The sequence below is a fragment of the Bufo gargarizans genome, chromosome 2 (assembly GCF_014858855.1).
Source record: "Bufo gargarizans isolate SCDJY-AF-19 chromosome 2, ASM1485885v1, whole genome shotgun sequence".
Classification (NCBI taxonomy): domain Eukaryota; kingdom Metazoa; phylum Chordata; class Amphibia; order Anura; family Bufonidae; genus Bufo; species Bufo gargarizans.
The window spans coordinates 612015169-612036656 of record NC_058081.1 but is presented as its reverse complement, the minus strand read 5'-3'; the positions used below and the strand labels follow the sequence as shown (position 1 = coordinate 612036656).

The 21488-nt window shown below is 44.6% G+C and overlaps 1 protein-coding gene across 2 annotated transcripts in view; it reads right to left on the bottom strand.

The window, feature by feature from the left end:
• UBE4B (ubiquitination factor E4B) overlaps positions 1 to 21488 on the bottom strand; it is an 87083-nt gene that overhangs the window by 61251 nt on the left and 4344 nt on the right. For both annotated transcript variants that reach the window (XM_044282046.1, XM_044282047.1), the window contains exons 2-4: positions 8979 to 9165; positions 1334 to 1469; positions 42 to 129 (exon numbers count right to left, since the gene is read on the bottom strand). In XM_044282046.1, coding sequence (XP_044137981.1) covers positions 42 to 129; positions 1334 to 1469; positions 8979 to 9165 — 411 coding nt within the window. The remainder of the gene's footprint in view (positions 1 to 41; positions 130 to 1333; positions 1470 to 8978; positions 9166 to 21488) is intronic.

Below are 21488 nucleotides of genomic sequence, written 5' to 3'. Positions count from 1 at the left end.
ACAGATACAGTACACAAAGGTGTTTCCGGAGTCTGAATTACCTTATCAGTAAGGCTTCTCTTCTCCCTGCGATCGCTCTCGTCCACCTCCATGTTCTCAATCCCTGAGTCCACATCCACCTGGGACATGCTGGAAAACAAGAAATAGGATAAAAAGCTGTCCATGAAAAAAAAGCCACGCCACAGCTATAGTAAAGGTCAATTTCTCCAATACAATTTTTAAGTAGCTTGCAACACACCTATAGCGGACCATAGATATTAGACTAGTTCTCCCCCTCCATGATGGTTCAATTAGTGCAAAATTGGCATGTTAATGGGACTCTTGTGGGGAGACCAAAGTAGGCGAAGCTATTATGTCTTTCATCACATGACTACGAATAAACATAAACCTATTCATACAGAGGCAGATGTTTGAGACCACACTCTCAGTGAAACATCTGCCACCCTTGGTGCAGGGGTCTGAAGTGCTGGTTAGTCACCCAGGTATTTTAGAAAATCTCTTTAGTACGATACTGGCCTCTTCCGGTTGGCCAGAAGTGCTTGATATGTTCCCCTACTCAGCTGGATTATTGGTCATAAGGATAGATAAATGGGGTGAAGGTAAATTATGGTAAATTCATTAAGGTCATGCAGGTATTACGGATAAGTGGTGTGGGGTGTACTGCTTTTGGCCCATACTGTACCCTCTTTGATAGCTCTCTGATGCCCTTTTACTATATATTATATACGGGAAGTTTAGTAGTCCACAGGAGATATTTAAGGTTTTCTCTGGGATTTTGATATTGATGGCCTATCCTCAGGATATGTCATCAATATGAGATAGTCTCCCGGCATCCCCACCAATCAGCTGTTTGAGGAAGCCGCAGCACTCACCAGAGCGTCAATTAGCAGAAAAAGTAGTTTGAACGCACATACAAATGAGATACTCGGAGCACTGAGGGCAGACCCTTTCACCCCAGTGCACTGTTGTTCCCTCCTATCCCTTGGTGATCAACCAGACCAGGCTTCTAAAAAAAACTGCTTTTGTTTGGCCCCATAATCTTGCATGTGCACCAGAATTTCAGCACATGCGCAGTACACTTCAGCCACCCTTGCCTGGCCCCGTCACCAAGGGATAGGAAGGAACAATGGTGTACCAAGATGAAAGGCCCCCCCTCCTCAGTGTGCCGAACTACTAATTTGCATCTCTGCTAGCAATACCTGACACTATGGTTAGTTTAAGAAGCAAAACAAGATAAAAGACTCCCTCAAAACAATGACATTAATTCCAGATTTCTTCTGTGCACTGTAGTAGGCAAAAAAGGTCTTCTAGAATAACCTCTTCTGTATTTCACCTTTTCTCACAGGCAACGCTGTCAATGTCCATGCTCTGAGAACGAGACAGGGACTGGGACTGTGTTTCGAGGCTATTTGATGGGGAACTGCTGAGCGAACTGACGCCTTCACTGCTCTGACTTCGATGGGCAACCCCTGGAATAGAAGACAGAACAATATCAACACAAATCAACGTATACAGGCATATACTATTTTTGGTTATTTTCTCTCATTGTGGACGTTTTCAAAATCCTATTCACGCAGTATGTAACACATGGCAGAGATGACAGGGGTTACCTAACAAAAATGCTGCCAACAAACGGAATTGCCTTGGTACGATAAACTAACATACTGAGACCTACCGCTAATGTGCATGACTATACACCACTCACTGTCCGAGACCTTGGAAATACTTAACTGTATATGGAACAAAATACTTGATTGCCATCTTTCTGCAAATGCAAACACAAAACTGACTGTCAAGGAAACTTGGCGAGTCACTTAAAGGGAACCTGTCACCGGGATTTTTGGTATAGAGCTGAGGACATGGGATGCTAGATGGCTGCTAGCACATCCGCAATACCCAGTCCCCATAGCTCTGTGTGCTTTTATTGTGTCAAAAAACTGATTTGATACATATGCAAATTAAACCTGAGATGAGTCCTGTCCCTGACTCATCTCACGTACAGGACTCATCTCAGGTTAATTTGCATATGTATCAAATCGTTTTTTTGACACAATAAAAGCACACAGAGCTATGGGGACTGGGTATTCCCGAAGTGCTAGCGGCCATCTAGCAACCCATGTCCTCAGCTCTATACCCAAAATCCCGGTGAAAGGTTCCCTTTAAGGCCTCTTTCACACGGGCGTCAGTTTTTTTGCCCGGATAAGAGGCGGGTGTGTTGCGGGAAAATGCGCAATTTTTCCATGCGAGTGCAAAACATTGTAATGCGTTTTGCACTCACGTGAGAAAAATCGCGCATGTTTGGTACCCAAACCCGAACTTCTTCACAGAAGTTCGGGCTTGGGATTGGTGTTCTGAAGATTGTATTATTTTCCCTTATAACATGGTTATAAGGGAAAATAATAGCATTCTGAATACAGAATGCATAGTACAATAGGGCTGGAGGGGTTAAAAAAAATAAAAAAGTTAACTCCCCTTCTCCTCTTGATCGCGTAGTTCCCGGTCTCTTCTTTACTAGCTGTGGGCTAAATGACCTGTGGTGACATCAGATCACATGCTCCAATCACATGGTCCATCACCGTGGTGATGGAGCATGTGATCTGACGTCATCAAAGGTCATTTACCTGTATTTAATGCTCCACAGGTCCTGCTCAACAAAGGATACAGAAGGAGATGCCGGGCTTCGCGATCAAGTGGACTAAGGATAGTTAAATAATTTTATTTTTTTAACCCCTCCAGCGCTATTTTACTGTGCATTCTGTATTCAGAATGCTATTATTTTCCCTTATAACCATGTTATAAGGGAAAATAATAATGATCGGGTCTCCATCCCGATCGTTTCCTAGCAACTGTGCGTGAAAAATCGCACCGCATCGCACTTGCTTGCGGATGCTATGCGATTTTAACGCACCCCATTCACTTCTATGAAAATCGCACAATATAGAGTAAGCTGCAATTTACACTCAACGCACAAGTGATGCGTGAAAATCACCGCTCGTGTGCACAGCCCCATAGAAATGAATGGGTCAGGATTCAGTGCGGGTGCAATACGTTCACCGCACGCATCGCACCCGCACCGAAAACTCGCCCGTGTGAAAGGGGCCTAAGGATACCTCAGCTGCAGTACCATGAACGTCTATTTAAGCAGACACAAGTTAATTTGAGCTGAACTCAGATCTCCCCTGTTGCAGTCGAGTTCGTACTCTACAATGATGCTCCCAGCACCGGCCTGTGACCACTAATAAATCAGCAGACATGCACAGGACTGACCGCGGTACACAGCAGAGGAACAGAAGAGCGGGGGATATCTGACTGAGCTCCGTCATGGGAGGATTTAAAGAAACATCATTTTAAGAGGATTGCTCTTAATTATTGACAGCAAGCAGAAACCTTGAGAATGCTAATTAATTAAAACACAAAGAAGGCTTCTGACGTCAAAGGAATGGACGTCCATAAAGCCCCATTATTGGCAAGACTGTTGCTGCAAAGACTCAAATGCTGGTGGGTCAAGCATGACCATTCATTTGGATGAGTATCATGCAATACACACCCACAGCTTCTACCAAAATTAACAGTTGATTGCCTGGGGTCCACATTTTCAACTTTAACCTGTTGCCTGTTTTGGGCCTTACTGACCAAGCGTTTTTCTTCCTTATTTCATCCCCACACTCCAAGAACTATAACTTTTGTATTTTTCTGTCTATATAGCTTTATAAGAGCTTGTTTTTCGCGGGACAAGATGTAGTTTTTAATGGCGCCATTTTGGGGTACACAAAACAGCAATACTGCCACTGCGATTTCCGTAACATAATATCTTTATTCTCTGGGTTAGTACGATTACAGTGATACCAAACACATATAGTTTGTTTCACATTTTACTACTTTTCTGCAATAAAACCCTTTTTTTTTTTTTTTTTTTTTTTTTTTAAGAAAAACATTTTTTTTGCATTGCCGCTTCCCAAGACCCAGAACTATTTTCTCTTTCTTTCTATGGAATTGTGTTGAGGGCTTGATTTTTGCGGCAAGACTTGCATTTTTTATTGGTATCATTTTGGAGTAAATGACTATTTTTGATCGCTTGCTGTTAAAAAAAATTTGGTGGCAACTAAGAATCTGTCTTTCTGTCTAGCAATTCTGTCTTTTTCGTATTTTTTTATTTTTTATTTTTTTTACAGCGTTTACCGTATGGGATAATTTACATGATATTTATGTAGTCTGGGCGCGGCAATACCAAACAGCTAGAGATTTTGGGAATTTTTTTTCATTGGAAAGCGTATTTTAAAATGGGGAAAAAAAAAGCGCAATTTTATTTTTTAAGGCAGCCTTCAACCGGCAGCCTTTACACACACACACACACACACACATCCACACATCGGCACTCCTGCCAGTCCGGGCTGTTAGAGCAGGGCCGCGGCTGCCATGCAAGAGTCGGGACCCGTGCAGCGCTTCAAAAAAGCGTCGGCCCAGCCTAAGGCCCCTTAGTGAACAACGTAAAAACACGTATCGGTGGTCACTAAAGGGGTTAAAATGGAATCTGTCAGCAGATATGTGCCTATGAAACTGGCTGACCTGTTCCACGTGCGCTTGGCAGCTGAAGACATCTGTGTTGGTCCCATGTTCATATGTGCCCGCATTGCTGAGAATAAATGATATTTTAATATATGCAAATAAGCAACGGGGGTGTTGCCGTTACACCTAGAGGCTCTGCTCTCTCTGCAGCTCCCTCTGCACTTCGATTGACAGGTCCAGGAAGGCATGATGATATTTTCACTACCCGGCCCTGTCAGTCAAGGTGCAGAGGGCACGGCAGTTGCAGAGAGAGCAGAGCCTCTATGTTTAATGGCAACGCCCCTGTTGCTCCTATAGGTACAAATGTGCTGACAGATGCCCTTAAAAGAGGTTTTGTGGAAAACTGGAGAATAGCTAGTTTTTCACATGTAAAATAACTGAACTTACTAATTTGTTTTTCTTTTCAAAACTGCCGATTAGTGACCATTTCTCAGTTTCAGAGGCTCAGTGCTGCTGATGAGCTGCAACGTTTTTCAACCCTCTTTAGGTTAGTGAAGTAATAGGGGAGGACGCTGGCTTAGTTAATGAACAGCTTGTCTCCTTAAAGTACAACACTGACTTTCGGGCTCCCTGCCTGTATAGGAATATCACAGCTCAGCAGCAGCACAGAAACTGCTACAGGAGGACATAGATTTAAAAGTAATATCAGGAAGTATTTCTTTACTGAGAGAGTAGTAAATGCATGAGATAGCCTCCCTGCAGAAGTGGTAGCTGCAAATACAGTGGAGGAGTTTAAGCATGCATGGGATAGGTATAAGGCCATCCTTCATATACGATAGGGCCAAGGGCTGTTCATAGTATTCAGTGTATTGGGCAGACTAGATGGGCCACATCACATTCTATGTTTCTAACCTACAAGACCAAGAAACAGGCACTGAAATTGGACCTTCCACAAAGCTTTGAAAAATAACGTATATTTGTAAATTTAATTATTTTACTTTTCAAAAACAATAAACAACTTTTTCTGCCATCAGAGAACCCCTTAAGGCTTCACTAAGTCTACTTTTACACTCTCGTTTTGGCTTTCAGTTTGTGATATCCGTTCAGGGCTCTCACAAGCGGTCCAAAACGGATCAGTTTGCATTCTGAATGGAAAAGGATACGCTCAGAATGCATCAGTTCTGTCTCCATTCCGCTGAGAGCGACACCAAAACGCTGCTTGCAGCGTTTTGGGGTCTGGCTAATGAAACTGAGCCAAACGGATCCGTCCTGATACACAATGCAAGTCAATTGGGACGGATCCGTTTTCACCTACACAATCTGCCACCATAGAAAACGGATCCGTCCTCCATTGACTATTAATGGTGTTCTAGACGGATCCGCTCTGAACAGATGCGGACGGTTATATTATCTGACAAATTCGCACAGAATGCAAGTGCGAAAGTAGCCTAATATAACAGTTGACAATTCCTTTAGGTCACTAGTTATTGCTTTTTTTTTATTTATGAGTAGTGCCATAAAGGAATCAATGAATAAAATACATTCAGCTGACGGTAAGCACCAGTGATCTGCAGAACTAATACAAAGTAGGCTCCTGGATATTACAACTGCATTCCCTGAAAAGCAGGAGGATTTACAAGAGTTGTATAAAACCAAATTGATGGCCTATTTATAAAGTTAATGTGGCCTGCATGTTGGTAATACACAATGCTGGGACACTAAGGGTACTTTCACACTAGCTTCGCTGGATTCCGGCAGACAGTCGCCGGCAACCTGTATGCAAACTGATACCATTTGTAGACGGATCCGTCTTATAAATGTATTGCAATACCGGATCCGTCTCTCCGGTTGTCATCCGGAAAAACAGATCCGGTATTCAACTGTTTCACATTTTTTAAAGGTCTGCGCATGCACAGACTATAAACCCGGATCCGTTTTTCCAGAACACTTAGGGACGGATCCGGCATTAATGCATTTCAATGTAAAATAATTTAATGCATTTCAATGTAAAATAATGCCGGATCCGGCATTCCTGCAAGTGTTCCGGAATTTTGGGCAGAGAAAATGCTGCAGCATGCTGCGGTATTTTCTCTGTCCAAAAAACGTATAGTGACTGAACTGAAGACATCTTGATGCATACTGAACGGATTGCTCTCCATTGAGAATGCATTAGGATAAAACTGATCAGTCTTTTTCCGGTATTGAGCCCCTAGGACGGAACTCAATACCAGAAAAGAAAAACGCTAGTGTGAAAGTACCCCAAGCAGCAGTGGGACCATTCAGTCTGTTTGTTGTTGGTAAAAAGGCACCCCAATCTATTAAAGCGACCGCATATCGGTAGGATGTACCATCACGGCATGATCAGTGGAGGTCCGACCTCTAAGACCACCATTCCTGGCCACCCGGCAGTGCAGATGGTGGTGGATGCATCCATGTGATAGAAATGCAGCACTACTCCAGATGGTATTTGATGTACACACTCATGCGCTTGATTTTTGTTAAAATATATCCCTCATTGTTCTCATCTTGGAAGGAACATGCAACAAAGTGTAAGAAATGAATGTCCAAATTCCGTATCCCGACTATAGTTTAAAGAAAGCTAACAAAAATGCATAAAAGAACATAGTAAGTCACTAGGGAACCGGTAGCCATGTGTATATGCAACAATGAATATGTCACCGGTTCTTACTGGAGACATCACAATGAAAGCAAAGTCACTCAGAAGTCTTCCACGTCTGGAATCCCTCCTGACCTTACGTGAACTATCCAACATGTAAAAAACATATTTCCCAAGCTGCAACAAGAGAACCAAAGTTGATGTCTGAACACCTGACCAAACCGGAGTGTCTGCTTCGGCAGATGTTTGTGTGCTAGAGAAGCGCCCGGACCACGAGACTGTGATACAGAGCAGGCCTCCCGCTGGGGACAAGACGTTCTGTTTACACCACCCAAAGGAACAGCCATTTCTAGACTTGGTCCTTCTCCAGGAGCAGAGCACGTGTTTACACCTTCTAGAGATCAGTAGGAATAAGTGACAAACAAGGACCAGAAATGGATTTACCGGGGTGGGGGAGGTGTCATCTTTAAATTAAAAGGCATTTGTCAGCAGATTTGTCCCTATGACACCGGTTGACCTGTTACATGTGCGCTTGGCAGCTGAAGGCATCTGTGTTGGTCTCATGTTCATATGTGCCCGCATTGCTGAGAAAAAGTTTTAATACATGCAAATGAGCCTATAGGAGCAACGGGGGCGTCGCGCTCTCTTCATTTTGAGTCAGACAGTGAAAACATCATCACATCTGCCTGGCCCTATCAAAGTTGAGATGGCACAACAGTTGCAGGGAGCAGAGCCTCTAGGTCAGGGATCAGCAACCTTCGACACTCCAGGTGTGGTGAAACTACGACTTCCAGCATGCACACTTGCTTGGCTGTTCTCAGACCCATAGAAGTGAGTGGAGCATTCTGGGAGTTGTAGTTTCACAACAGCTGGAGTGCCAGAGGTTGCTGACCCCTGCTCTAGGTGTAACGGCAATTGCCCCCGATGCTCCTAGAGGCTCATTTGCATGTATTAAAACTTTATTTTGCAGTCCCCAATGGACAGGCAACATCCACGTGGATTCTGCAGATGGATCCAGACTCATTCAACTTGAATGCGTCCATGATCCGCTCGCACCGCAAAAAAAATAGAACATGTTTCATTTTCTTGCGGTGCAGAGGCACAGAGAGAAACCCCACGGAAACACAACAGAGTGCGCCTCAGTTCTGCACTGGACCTTCTGGATTGCGGACCCATTAAAGTGAATGCGTCCAACATTCGTCCGGGCCCTTCTCTAGCACACAAACATCTGCTGAAGCGTCCAACAGCCAAGCAAGATGCACGCGACCGATACCCGCATAATGCGGACCTGCTGTTTGCGGGCCACAATACGGGCACGGCTGGACAACGGCCGTGTGTATAAGCCCTTACACAGAACTTCCCTTCAGTACAGGGTGTGATATTCCAGGAGCTGCACATGCAGATGGTTTCAGGGAGAGCACTGGAAGGGATAAGTAAACACTATCCTCACACGGGTCATCAGTGGACTCTTTAGAATTCAGACCTACAGATTCACAAAACTACAGTACAAAACATTGGGCGCCAGTCCAGGTAACCGATATCTCTGGGCCAACGGGTTGCGAAATAAACCATTAGAGTGATCTTGTGTGGTCTCCACTTTGAGGAGGTTTTAAAGCAGATTCTACTGCAGGTTTTTCAGCTAAAACCAAAAGTGGATCCAGCAGGAGCGAGAAGTATAATTCCTTCCACTATATTTCTGATTCCATTTGAACGCACTGCTGCTTTGGCTGAAAAACGTAGAGGAAAATCTGCCTCATAACATCCTCCAAAAAACTGGGTGAACGTAGCCCAGTGCCATGAGCAGAGCACAGTAAATACAAGCCACTAACTCATCTGCACATTGCATTACAAGTACCTGATGCTCCTATGGGTGAGGTAGCTGGGGTTATACCCTGAACATTGAGGCCAAGCTGGTGGGATGCACTGGGGGCAGGTCCTGCTACTGGTGGTCCAGGTGGGTTCTCCCTTTGTGGAGAAGTGAGTGGAGTCGTGGGTTGCGAAGAAGGCCCACCTGCAAGCCGAGCCAGGCGCCTACGTCTTATCTGTAAAAAAAATGAAGAGCGATAAGCAATCAGTATCAATACAAGCATGCAGCAGAGAATTCAAACATCTGACCCGATATCATATGGCATATGGACTCCCATCAGGGCGGTAGTGTATACCATAAGGAATGGGAATATTTACTAAATTTTACACATTTCAATTCCCTAAGCCAATTGTACTGTACAGTGCATTAGACTAATCATATGTATTTTACTTTTATTATGGGTTCATTCACACGACCGTATGTTTGTGCGGATCCGCAAAACACTGATACCGCCCGTGTGCCTTCCAAATTTTGCGGATAGATGTGGACAGACATATATGGTGGTGTGAATGAGCCCTTAAGCTGTGAAAAGAAATCAGCTGTAATCTGACAGCCACTCCATTCTCAACGGTTAGATCCTTCCCACTTTGTGATCAGTATAAGAACCACCCCAGGACTGTACGGTGTCTGTGCGGCCCTGTATTTCAGGCCTTTTCTCCCCCGATGCAGTCCTGTAAGAAGACATTCACATACAGTTTTGACGGCTTACTGTATACCATTATATTGCACCGAGAAACTGGACACTTCAACATGTCCAGAGAGATGAAAAACCAGCCTAGAATAAATGTGGCGCAGCATGTATGCCAGAATTCTGCCCCCTTGTGTCCAAACACAGAAATAAAGGCCTGCCGCGGTGCAATGGCCCACAAACAATGGGGCAGATTTACTATTGAAATTACACGGGTTTAAATGCTTCGTGCCACATTTCTCAACTGTTTTACACACTTTTCTAACCTTTTACACCTCATCCAGCAAGGAGGCATGGCTTATATGCACACCTGCATGCAAAATAAAAAAAAGACACATTTTTAGATCAAAACTAAACCAACCTATAGGCAGCGTAAGCATCAGCCACTCTGAAAAGACCTCATTCACACAGCCGTTGCCCCGCCGTGGCCATATTGCAGCCCGCAAACAGCGGATGCGGACCCATTCACTTGAATGGGTCCACAATTCGGAAGGGAGGCACGGTTTCTGTCTGTTCCTTTGCACCACAAAAAAGTAGTGCATGCACTACTTTTTTGCCGTGCGGACCGTCAGATGGTCCACGTCCGCATGCAGCGGCCATACGGTTGGTGCTCGTGCATTGCGGACTGCAAATTGAGATCCGCAGCATGGGCCCAGCCAGCACACGTTCATGTGCATGAGGCCTAAAATTACACTTTGTCTTAGACATCATACAGACGACCATATGTATTTTGCGGTGTGCACACCACGGATCTGCAAGATGTGCCATCCGCAATTTTCTGTGGACCCATTGACTTTAACGGGTTACAGGACTGCATTTTGTGAGCCCCAATAGGACAGGTTCTATAAATTGTGGAACGGACATATGGATGCCGACACCACACAGATGTCATCCGTATTATTTATAATTATCGAACATTTCCTATTATAGTCTGCACAGTGAAGTCCTCTTACCCACTCAAGTGAAATTCAGATGGCACAGGGACTGTATCCATATTCTGCGGATCCGTGGTTTGAGAACCGCAAAGTGCAGACGGTCGTGTGTATGAGGCCTTAATGGTAGACAGCATTAGCAATCTGTTTTCCCGCTATCTCCTCAGTTATGGGACACTTAAACTGGGACAAAATTTTGGCACACAGACAGAAATCTGGAGCATATCTGTCACAGGATTTAACATACTCCAAACTTATAAAGGTCTATGCATCAGAATAGTAAAGATATTACGACTGCAATTTGTTTTCTTAGACAGTGCAAAATAGGAGACAATCGGCAAATCTGCCCCATCTGTGCTAGTCCATGTTATTTTCTCCCAGTAACCCCCCTTAGGGTGGTGTAACACGCAGCTTTCTGCGGCAGTTTCTTGAACCTAAGCCAGAAGTGGGTTGGAAGGGAATGAGAAATATAAAGGAAGGATTTATACTACTTCTTCCAGCTAGATTCATTTTTGGCTTTGGTTCAAAAATTCTTCAAAAACTGCCACAAAAAAGCTGTATGTGACACCACTCTTAAAGGGTCTGTAACTCTGTATGAAGATAGAAATCAGGGATAAGTATCTGATATGCCACAAATGTCAGATAGCTACAGGACCCACCTTTAGGACCCCCAAAGTGAAGGGACAGCAACTGCGAATGGGTGGCTGCCCTCAATTCACCACTATGGGAGTTCTGACTGTAGCCAAGCGCTGCCTCAGCTTTTTTCGGAAGTCCCATAGCAGTGAATGGAGAGGATGTCGCACGTGTTCGGTGTACTTCTTCACTTCATGGGGCCCCATTTTAAAGATAGGAGCGGGTCCTAGAAGTGGGACCCGCACCTTGCTGATATTTATGGCATATCCTCGTGATATGCCACAAGTTGAGATGGGAAAACCCTTTTAAATTCTTCAGACTTTTTGTCTTCCTAAATCTTACCGTCTAGCCACCCCCTTTAGCGTGGTCATGCATGTCATGATCTAAATGGGACAACTATTAGCAATCATTAAGTGCTAAGGCTATGTTTATAATAGAGTTATAAGTCCAGTTTATAATGGAGCCATTAAAGAGCATCTGTCAGCAGGATCAACCCCATTAAAACAGACATGCTATCGTTTATTTTCTTCCATTGTGCCATTCCTGGGAAAATAACTTATTAATATGTAAATGAGGTCTTCAGTGCACCAATACCTAAGACCCTTGGAGAACTAGATCTCCATCGCTCTGCACCTTTGATTAAGGGTCCATTCACACATCCGCAAAATGGGTCTGCATCCGTTCCGCAATTTTTGGGAACCGATGCAGACCCATTCATTTTCAATGGGGCCGGAATGTGCTGTCCGTATACGCATTTGCGGATCCTCACTTCCGCATCCGTGCTTCCGTTTCCGCAAAAAAATAGAACATGTCCTATTCTTGTCCGCAATTGTGGACAAGATTAGGCATTTTCTATTATAGTGCCGGCGATGTGCGGTCCGCAAATTGCGGAATACACATTGCAAGTGTCCGTGTTTCGCGGATCCGCAAAACACTTACGGACGTGTGAATGGACCCTAACTCTGTAATCATATGCCTGTGCCATACTCTACACTATTAGCGCAAGCACAGTGCTTCTGCTTGTGTTCTGAGGAGCACAGATGACTACCGCACATGTGCCGATGACATCATCCTCCACCCAGAAAAGGCATTAGGCTTTGTTCAGGTGAAGGATGATGTCACAGGTGCATGAGCAGCAGTTATCTGTGCGGCTGGAAAAGCAGAAGCAGATGCACTGCGTTTGTGCTGATCGCGTAGACTGTGGCTCCGAGGCGAAGGCCGGGGTCTGATGCTCCGAGGCGATAACGCCCACCCCTAGGTGCATTGAAGACTTAATTTACATCATGGCTGCGGACCCATTCACTTGAATGGGTCCACAATCCGGAAGGGGGGCACCGTTTCGGTCTGTGCCTTTGCACCACAAAAAAGTAGTGCATGCACTACTTTTTTGTGGTGTGGACTGTCAGATGCAGATCACGGACCCCAATCAAGCATGCGGAGGTCGTACAGTCGGTGCTCGTGCATTGCAGACTGCAAATTGCGATCCGCAGCATGGGCCCAGCCAGCACACATTCATGTGCTTGAGGCCTAATTTTACACTCATGGTCGTCTGTAAGATGCCTAAGACAACATGTATTTTGTGGTCTGCACAGCACGGATCGGAAAAACGTGCCATCCTCAATTTTCTGTGGACCCACTGACTTTAATGGATCAGAGGACTGCATTTTGAGAGCCCAAAATGGACAGGTTCTATAAATTGTGGAAAGGACATATGGATGCTATAACGCACGGCCCTAGGTGCATTGAAGACCTAATTTACACATTGATTAAAAGTTATTTTTTTCTCAGGAAGAGTCCAATGACGAAACATAAATGAGGTATTGTTTTACTCATCAAGATCAACCCTACCAGACATTATGCATAGCTTAAAGGGGTTGAACCTGCTCCCGGCAGCTTTCATTAGGAAAGAACAGCACTTAAGAATGCCCTAACTTACTTACTTTCAAAAACACCATCCAAAGTGATCAGGACCAACAATTAGAAAGGTGTTTTACCAGAATGCTTAATATTCCTGATTATTAGAAGCAGATTCCAGATCGCAGCTTTTTGTTAAAGAAAATATCGTATGTGATGAGACATTTTGCATGATACAAGTTGCTTCCAAAGGAAAACATAATACGTAAAATATACTGCAGTGTTGAAAATGCTCGTAATTATAGCGAAGCACTGCAATATTTCAGGCTCTGTAGAATGAAAGATCACATAGGACGGGCCCTTACATTACAACATCACCCCAAGGCAGTGCAGAGCGGGCTTCAATACTTTCACAATGAATCTACAATTGTACTAAAATACACCAGGGGTCAAAGGGTTAATGGATTCCATAGTGAACTAAGCCTAAGGCCTCTTTCACACTACAGTTTTTTGCGTTCCGTATACGGTCCGTTTTTTGCGTTCCGTATACGGTCCGTATACGGAACCATTCATTTCAATGGTTCCGCAAAAAAACGGAATGTGTTCCGTATGCATTCCGTTTCCATATTTTCGTTTTTCCGTTCCGTTGAAAAGATAGAACATGTCCTATATTTGGCCGCAAATCACAGTCCGTGGCTCCATTCAAGTCAATGGGTCCGCAAAACAAACGGAACACATACGGAAATGCATCCGTATGTCTTCCGTTTCCGTTCCGTTTTTTGCGGAACCATCTATTGAAAATGTTATGCCCAGCCCAATTTTTAATATGAAATTACTGTATACTGTATTTGCCATACGGAAAAACGGAACGGAACAACGGAACGGAAACGGAACCACAACGGAAGCAAAAAACGGAACAACGGATCCGTGAAAAACGGAACGCAAAACACTGAATTCAACATACTGTAGTGTGAAAGAGGCCTTATGCAAAGATGGTTTTCCTTGCTATAGCGACCTCCAGAGCCGTCAGCGGAGGTCACACCACTAGCAGTATGACCACTCTGCATTGCACAAGGCTGAGGCTCCATGTGACCGAGGACACACAGAATCAGGGCACGTGCGTCACAGCTGAGGACGAACTGCATACTGGCAGCTGAATCGTAGACGTGGGGGCAAACTACAAGGTGACCGAGATTTCTCCATATATCGCCTTATTAGAAGGGATTTTGTTACCTTCTTTCCCTGGGGACTTTTAAACTAATTGCCACTGTACTCATAAGGGTACGTTCACACACAGCAGGTGTTTCACGGATCATTAGGAAGATATGCTTTGAAAATTATTTTTCAGCTGTTCAGTCTCCGTGAAACACGGTTGGCACACAAACGGAAAAAACGGACACAGGGAACCAACACGGACAGCTTCACCGAAGCATCACTGACGGATTTGAGCACGGACGTGTGAATGAGGCTTTAATGAATTTACTCTATTGAGAGAACGGCCCCACAGTTGTGAGCGCTCCCGCTGCCGGGAGATTAACAGGCCCGTACATTTCGCGCAGCCATGGTACTCTCGCACATGTGGCATTACTACATAGTAGTGGTGCAAGCGCAATGTCAAAATGAATCTGCATGCGACACTAAATGTATTTTAGCGGCATGTGTACAATCGCAGATTAAGTTTACCAGTCAGATAATTAGTGCACAAGCCGATACCCACAGTAAGGCCCCTTGCACACGACCATGTGCCCTCCGAGACATACGGTCCATATGTCCCGAGGCAGAATACATTGTGCGCACAGCATCATAGGTTACTATGATGCTGTGCGCATCGGGCCGCCCTCGCGGGGCTATTGTCTTGAGATCATATGAGTGCAGGACAATAGTCCCACGGGCAGCCCTATGCGCACAGTATCATAGTAATCGACGATGCTGTGCGCTCCCGTGTGCACGATGTATGCCGCTCCGGGACATATGGCCCGCTCACGGATAGTATGTCTCGGAGGGCATACAGTTGTGCGCATAAAATTGCAGACAAGAATAGAACATGTTCTAATTTTTTCGGTAACGGAAATGCGGACCCGCATATCATGCAGCCCCATAGAAATGAAAGGGTCCGCAATTCCGGAACTAAATTGATGTGCGAATGGGGCCTATTTATACTTTACTTTGTCCATCCCTACATTTAGGCTTTGTTAATATGTGACTGAAAAGCTGTGAATCTGCCATTGCATCCTTACCATCAAAAAGGATGATATTTTAAGAAATCTCATCCACACCGCATACAACAAAAATAAATAAAAAATGAACGCAGTTGACTTGCGGTGCGGATTTATGCTTTGGAGCATGTCAATCTATGCTGCATGTCTCCCTAGCGGATTTCACCCTTCGCAATACAGAGGGTGAAGTCTGATGGTTCTTCTACGGGTAGCACGCGCAGTTTTTCTCGTTGGGATGTTAGAAAATGCAGTTATCAATCTACACAGGTAGGGCTCACGTGTGCCGCCCGTGCCGTGCATTGGGGACAGCAAATTTTTGTGCGGTTCGTAGTCAGGAAGTATTTTGTAGTGCTTCCGTGGCCTTCTGCTCTGTATCTTCTGGATTGCGGACCCATTTAAGTAAATGTTTGCGCTGGTATATTGCCGACCCGCCTTCTGCTGGATAATCAAACTCAAACACTAATGATAGCAAAATTACAGTCCTGATTATTTCTAGCTTTACCAGCGGTTTCGCGTTTCTGAGGTCTGTTGGGACGTACATGTGAAATGGATACCTACTGTACTGTTATTGTAAAGAAAAAGCATACTCCTTTACTGGATGCCGCTATACGGAGCAGCGCCGCCTACTACACTCTTCTATACGGTTATTGTGCCATTCTGACATACCAGCCAGATGGAGACCAAACACGCTCTGCGTCTGACTAATGTAACGCTACAGACATGTTTTAGAGCGTACGCTGGAAGAGTTCCCAGCATACATGCTAAATGTACATCACATAAATGACGCCAGCATAGCCTAGCTGGAGACACAATAAACACGTCACTGTGGGGGTGATGAGCAAGGTGGCAAAGTAGGTCATGTCTGACTCCTCGGGTAACGGGGCTGATATTTTACCTGCTGGTCCGGGAATGCCACTGTAATTAACAGCATCAGTGACTCATGGTTTACTATAGAAGAGCCTGCAGCCAATACAATACTTCGCCTGTGCACCTGGAAGAGCGGCACGCATTTCTATCGTTATTAAAATTCTTCATTAATTGATGGCTGTGTCACTAATGTGATTGGGAGAACCAACACCAGCTGCCAGGGTAGTAAAAACCACTAATTTCCTTCCTTCACAGCAAATCAATGTACTGACTAACGTCTTATAGCAACTGATATAGAGGACTGAATACAAAGAGATAATGATCTGCCTGTACCAACTGACAGAGACGATTTCCGTCATTCTAGTAATGTCAGTCATAACGCCTTCTCACCAGACTCTGCAACATCAGGCGTACTCATCTGATGGGTCATAGATGCAGTGTCTTCTCCAACGCAAGTAACCCCATCAAGGCCACTAGTACCCCCGACACAAGGTCCGGATGCTGGTTGGCGTCAGGATGTTGTGTGTGGCATATCCCGGGAGCAGAAGCACTAAGGGAGTCATTTCCTAACCATAAATATGCCTATATTAGGCATATTTATGGTGCCGATTGCGGCGCAAAGGTTTTTTGCGCCGCAATCTGCGACTTTTCCCCACTCATGCCAGTTCTACAAAAGTGGGCGTGACACGGGCGGGGAAGGGGAGCGAGCCAGCAGGCCCTTCTCATTTACCAATTTCTACGCCTGTTTTAGGCGTAGAAAATTGTCTGAATGTAAGACAGCAAGGAAACTGCCTTACATTTAGAAGCGGCGGATCGACTGGCAGCTATAGGGAATATTAAGACTGGTGTCTAAAACGCCGGTCTTAATAAATGACTACCCAAGTGTATATATGTCTTTTTTTTTTTTTTTGTCTGGTCTGGGGTGTGAAATGAGTTTAGGAGTTTTCATTGAGGGTGCAAAATGAGTTTAGGTGGTGTGGTCCAGGGTGTGAAAAGAGTTTAGGGGTACACAAAGTTTGAGAAGCGTTAACAAGGTGACATCTTCACTGTTGGACCTCCTCCTGATCACACACCCAGTGTGGACGTTGCCCTTTGCAATGCAAAAGGTGAGATGGGGGCAAATCCGCAACAAAATAAGAAAGTGACACATGAATTATGGCACCGATTTGAAAACGCTGAGAAAACCGTACAAAAATTCTGTTTCAAAATCTACATCTGTGTACAGGAAGACTTAGGGTCCTCATACACAGGTTGATGCCTGGCCACAGCCAGTGCCAATCAATGACTAAAGTCACCTGACTGATGCCACGTTTATATAGGCCAACGATCAGGAATGGGCGTTCTTTTGAGCACTCGTTAAGCTGATCATCGGCCTGTGTAAAAGCGCCTTTAGGTTGGAATGAAAGAAAAAGGAAAAAGTCTGGTACCGCGTTAGCCGATAGAAAACTAGTTTAGTGCTCTCATTAAGAGAAACAAAATAAGAGTACTGCAGGTTTGATACCTTTTTGTTAGCCATTGAAAGGTATCAGACCTGCAATACTCTTATTTTGTTTCTCTTAATAAGAGCACTAAACTAGTTTGGGTTGGAATCACACAGGTTTTTATGTCGGCTTTTGTTGCAGTCGTTTTATGACCCAAAGCCAGAAGTTAATACAAAAGGAAGAACATTATAAATGAAACATTATATTCCTCCTTTGTATCCACTGTGTTTGGCTCAAAAATTGCAGCCGTATCCTTATTGTTTTCCGTGACGTCTGCAGTCGTGAGTCAGGAGGCTACTACATCTGACACTTATGTCATGTATACAGGCTGCTTTAGCCTTTCCTACACGAGATAAATGTAGAGGTAAGATCACAGAACCAGCACTGAATTTCAGCCCTGAGCCTGTAAAGGTATGACTGCGGCTCCTGGCCTCTTTACATGGCCCGAGGGAGCAAACAATTGTCGGTAAGAAAGTGTCAGTGGAGGAGAAAGCTGTATTTCCAGTGATCTCCTCCACAGTATCGCTAATACCATTGCTCATGCCCACACAGAATCACTGCTTAGATGGTACAATCCGCCGCTGGCAACCGAGGATTTAAAGGGGTTCTGCACTTTGTTTTAACTGATGATCTATCCTCTGGATAGATGATCAGCATCTGACCGGCGGGGTTCAGACACCCGGGACCACCGCCGATCAGCTGTTTGAGAAGGGAGCAGCGCCATGGCCTTCTCACCGTTTACCGCTGGCCCACTGACGCCACGACTCGTATCAACTAGCGTGGGCGGGGCTAAGCTCTGTTCATTTGAATGGAGCTTAGCCCCGCCCACACAAATTGATACTAGTCGTGACGTCAGTGGGCCGGCGGTAAACAGCGAGAAGGCCGCGGCGCTGCTGCCTTCTCAAACAGCTGATCGGCGGGGGTCCCGGGTGTCGGATCCCCGCTGATCAGATACTGATGATCTATCCAGAGGATAGATCATCAGTTAAAACAAAGTGCAGAACCCCTTTAACTGTACACAAACGTTCATTTTACCCGATGAAGGAGCGCTTCGTTCATTCATCAGTTAATCGGTGGCACCATTACGCCGGCAGATTATCATTAGCGAGCGCCCGTACAAACATTAGCCATAATCTGCCCGAACATCAAGCAGTGTAGAGGGCCCTTTTTGGAATGCATCGGGTCCTCTCCGGCTGAACGGCCTTTTGATATTCGTCTGAACAATCATTCCCAATCACTGCCCAGAGCTAAAACAACCACCGGAGATAGGTCTTCTTAGGCCTCATGCACACAAACGTATTTTGTTTCTGTGTCCGTTCCGTTTTTTTTGCGGATAGGATGCGGACCCATTCATTTCAAAGGATCTGCAAAAAATGCGGACAGCAAACCGTGTGCTGTCCCCATCAGTATGTCTGTTCCGTAGCCCCACAAAAAATAGAACATATCCTATTCTTGTCTGTTTTGCGGACAAGTATAGGCATTGTTACAATGGATCCGCAAAAATAAAATAAAAATAAAGCCGGATATTATCTGCACTTTCACTTTGCCCAAGACCACAGCCCCAGGATCAGCACACAACCTGGTCACCCAGATAAGGGCTCATTCACATGGCAGTGTCAGATTGGCATATGCTAATGTCCGAGTTCAGGATGCGAGTCGTGGTTAATCTTTTTTTTTTTTTTTTTTTTTATCTGCAAATAACAGCAACTTTATTAGCTAGATCAGTGACAAACAAACAGACTACCCAGTGATGGCATTCATGTGCTGTCCATTGTTTAATGGACCTATTGAATAGAATGGGCACATTCTGCCCACAAAAAAGAACAAAGTAGTGAACACCCGGGCTGTTTTCCTGTGGAAACCATGTCTGTTTTTCATGGTCATTTTAAACTATTTTTGCATCCATTTTCTGGTAGTCTGTCCGTTTTTAGCAGCTGTTTCAAATGTTTTAATTTTATTTTTATTTTTTTAACCCACGAAAGACCTTTTGTACCCATTTTTTAATGGCCGTTAGACAGGTGCACACAAGAGATAAAAACAGTCCCATTGATTTCAATGGGGTCAGTCTGGCTGTGAAAATAACCAAAAATAGGATATGTCCTTTTTTTTTTTTATGGCCGCTATCCACTGGACGTTTAAAAAAAATAAAAAAAACACGACCATGTGATGCCCCATAGACTTCAATTGATTCTAAATATGACCATGTGATGGCCTTTACTTAATCCAGCTAATACAAGTGTGACATTTTACAAATCCTGGTTTAAGGAGAGGTGATAAGTGTCTGGTCACTGTGGGTCCAACTGCTGGGATCCAATCATGAAAACAGGGGTCTCCCCAAATGAATGGAGCAACAGTTGAGAATGCACGCTGCCAACCAATTCATCTATACGGGGGCAGGTGAAGAGAAGCCGAGTATAGCTCTTGGCAATCTCCGGCAGTCTCATAGAGATGTATGGAGTCAAGTGGCAGTGCACATGCTCGACCACTGCTCCATTTATTCAGGGATACACAGGTCCCTACTTCCTAATAGCCCCCTTGTCAGACTCCACTGATCAGACACATCCCCTAGCCCAGTGATGGTGAACCTTTTAGAGACCGAGTGCCCAAACTTCAACCAAATACCCACTTATTTATCGCAAAGTGCCAACACGGCAATTTAACCCGAATACCAATATAGTATATCTTCCATGTGCTTTATCATTTAGCTATAATAGCTTAATAGCCTACATTCAGTGAGCCGCTTGTGTTGTTCATAGTACGTCCTGTGCTGATGAATGGCAGGAAAAGTCTAAGGCATACTGGTACGCCATAGACTTTTTCCAAGGCGCGGGTGCCCACAGAGAGGGCTCTGAGTGCCGCCTCTGGCACCCGTGCCATAGGTTCGCCATCACTGCCCTAGCCTATAGGGTCACCAGTAATGGAGAGGTGGCCGCTATTGCACAGTTCAAGAGGACTTCCAAACATATCCAGGTGTGCTTACTTGCCATAAATGTCCAGATGAAAATACCCCTTTAAAAATTATATTCTGCCATATCTGTTTCTAGGAAATCTGGGAGACAACCAACATGGCCACCCTTACAGCTCACACAAGGACTGTCACTCAGCTTTGCCAGACTTTAGATAAGTAGTTGGATTTGCCATCCAAAGGGAGGAAAAAGTATATGAAAGAGAATAACTGGACCATAGGTACAACATATAACTAAAAGAAGAAGTTTTCCCATTAGAAATGTTATAGAAATTTCATGTCTAAAAGGTTGGGAGCCCCTGCTTTGGGCCCCTGGCACCCATTCTGACAGGTAGAGTGGTGCCAGGGTTTAGTCAGGGGCAGCACATACTGCTGACTTCTTACAGGTTCCAGGGCTCATGGTTAGACGATGCAACCCCAACTTCTGTACAGTGATACAAGGCATCACATATCACAAATACAGAGAAAGTGGCTGATGTGATGAAGAAGACCAAGAGGAACATTCATCAAAGATGGTGCTGAGGAGACAGAGCAACCAATCAGATTCCACCTTTCCTGTTTCAGAGTTACTGGAAATGAAATGATCCATCTGTGTGGTTGCTATGGGGCGAATAAACCAGTTTTCCTTAGCACCATCTTTGATAAATCTTCTTCGAAAAGTTTATATGATTGATAGATATATAGATCTGTATATGTGTTACATGTAACTAGTTCTACATGTATTGTGTGTGATACATTATATAGATGTAACTGGTCCTGTATACAGTGTGTGTGAGTGATACATTATATAGATGTAACCGGTCCTGTATACAGTGTGTGTGTGTGATACATTATATAGATGTAACCGGTCCTGTATACAGTG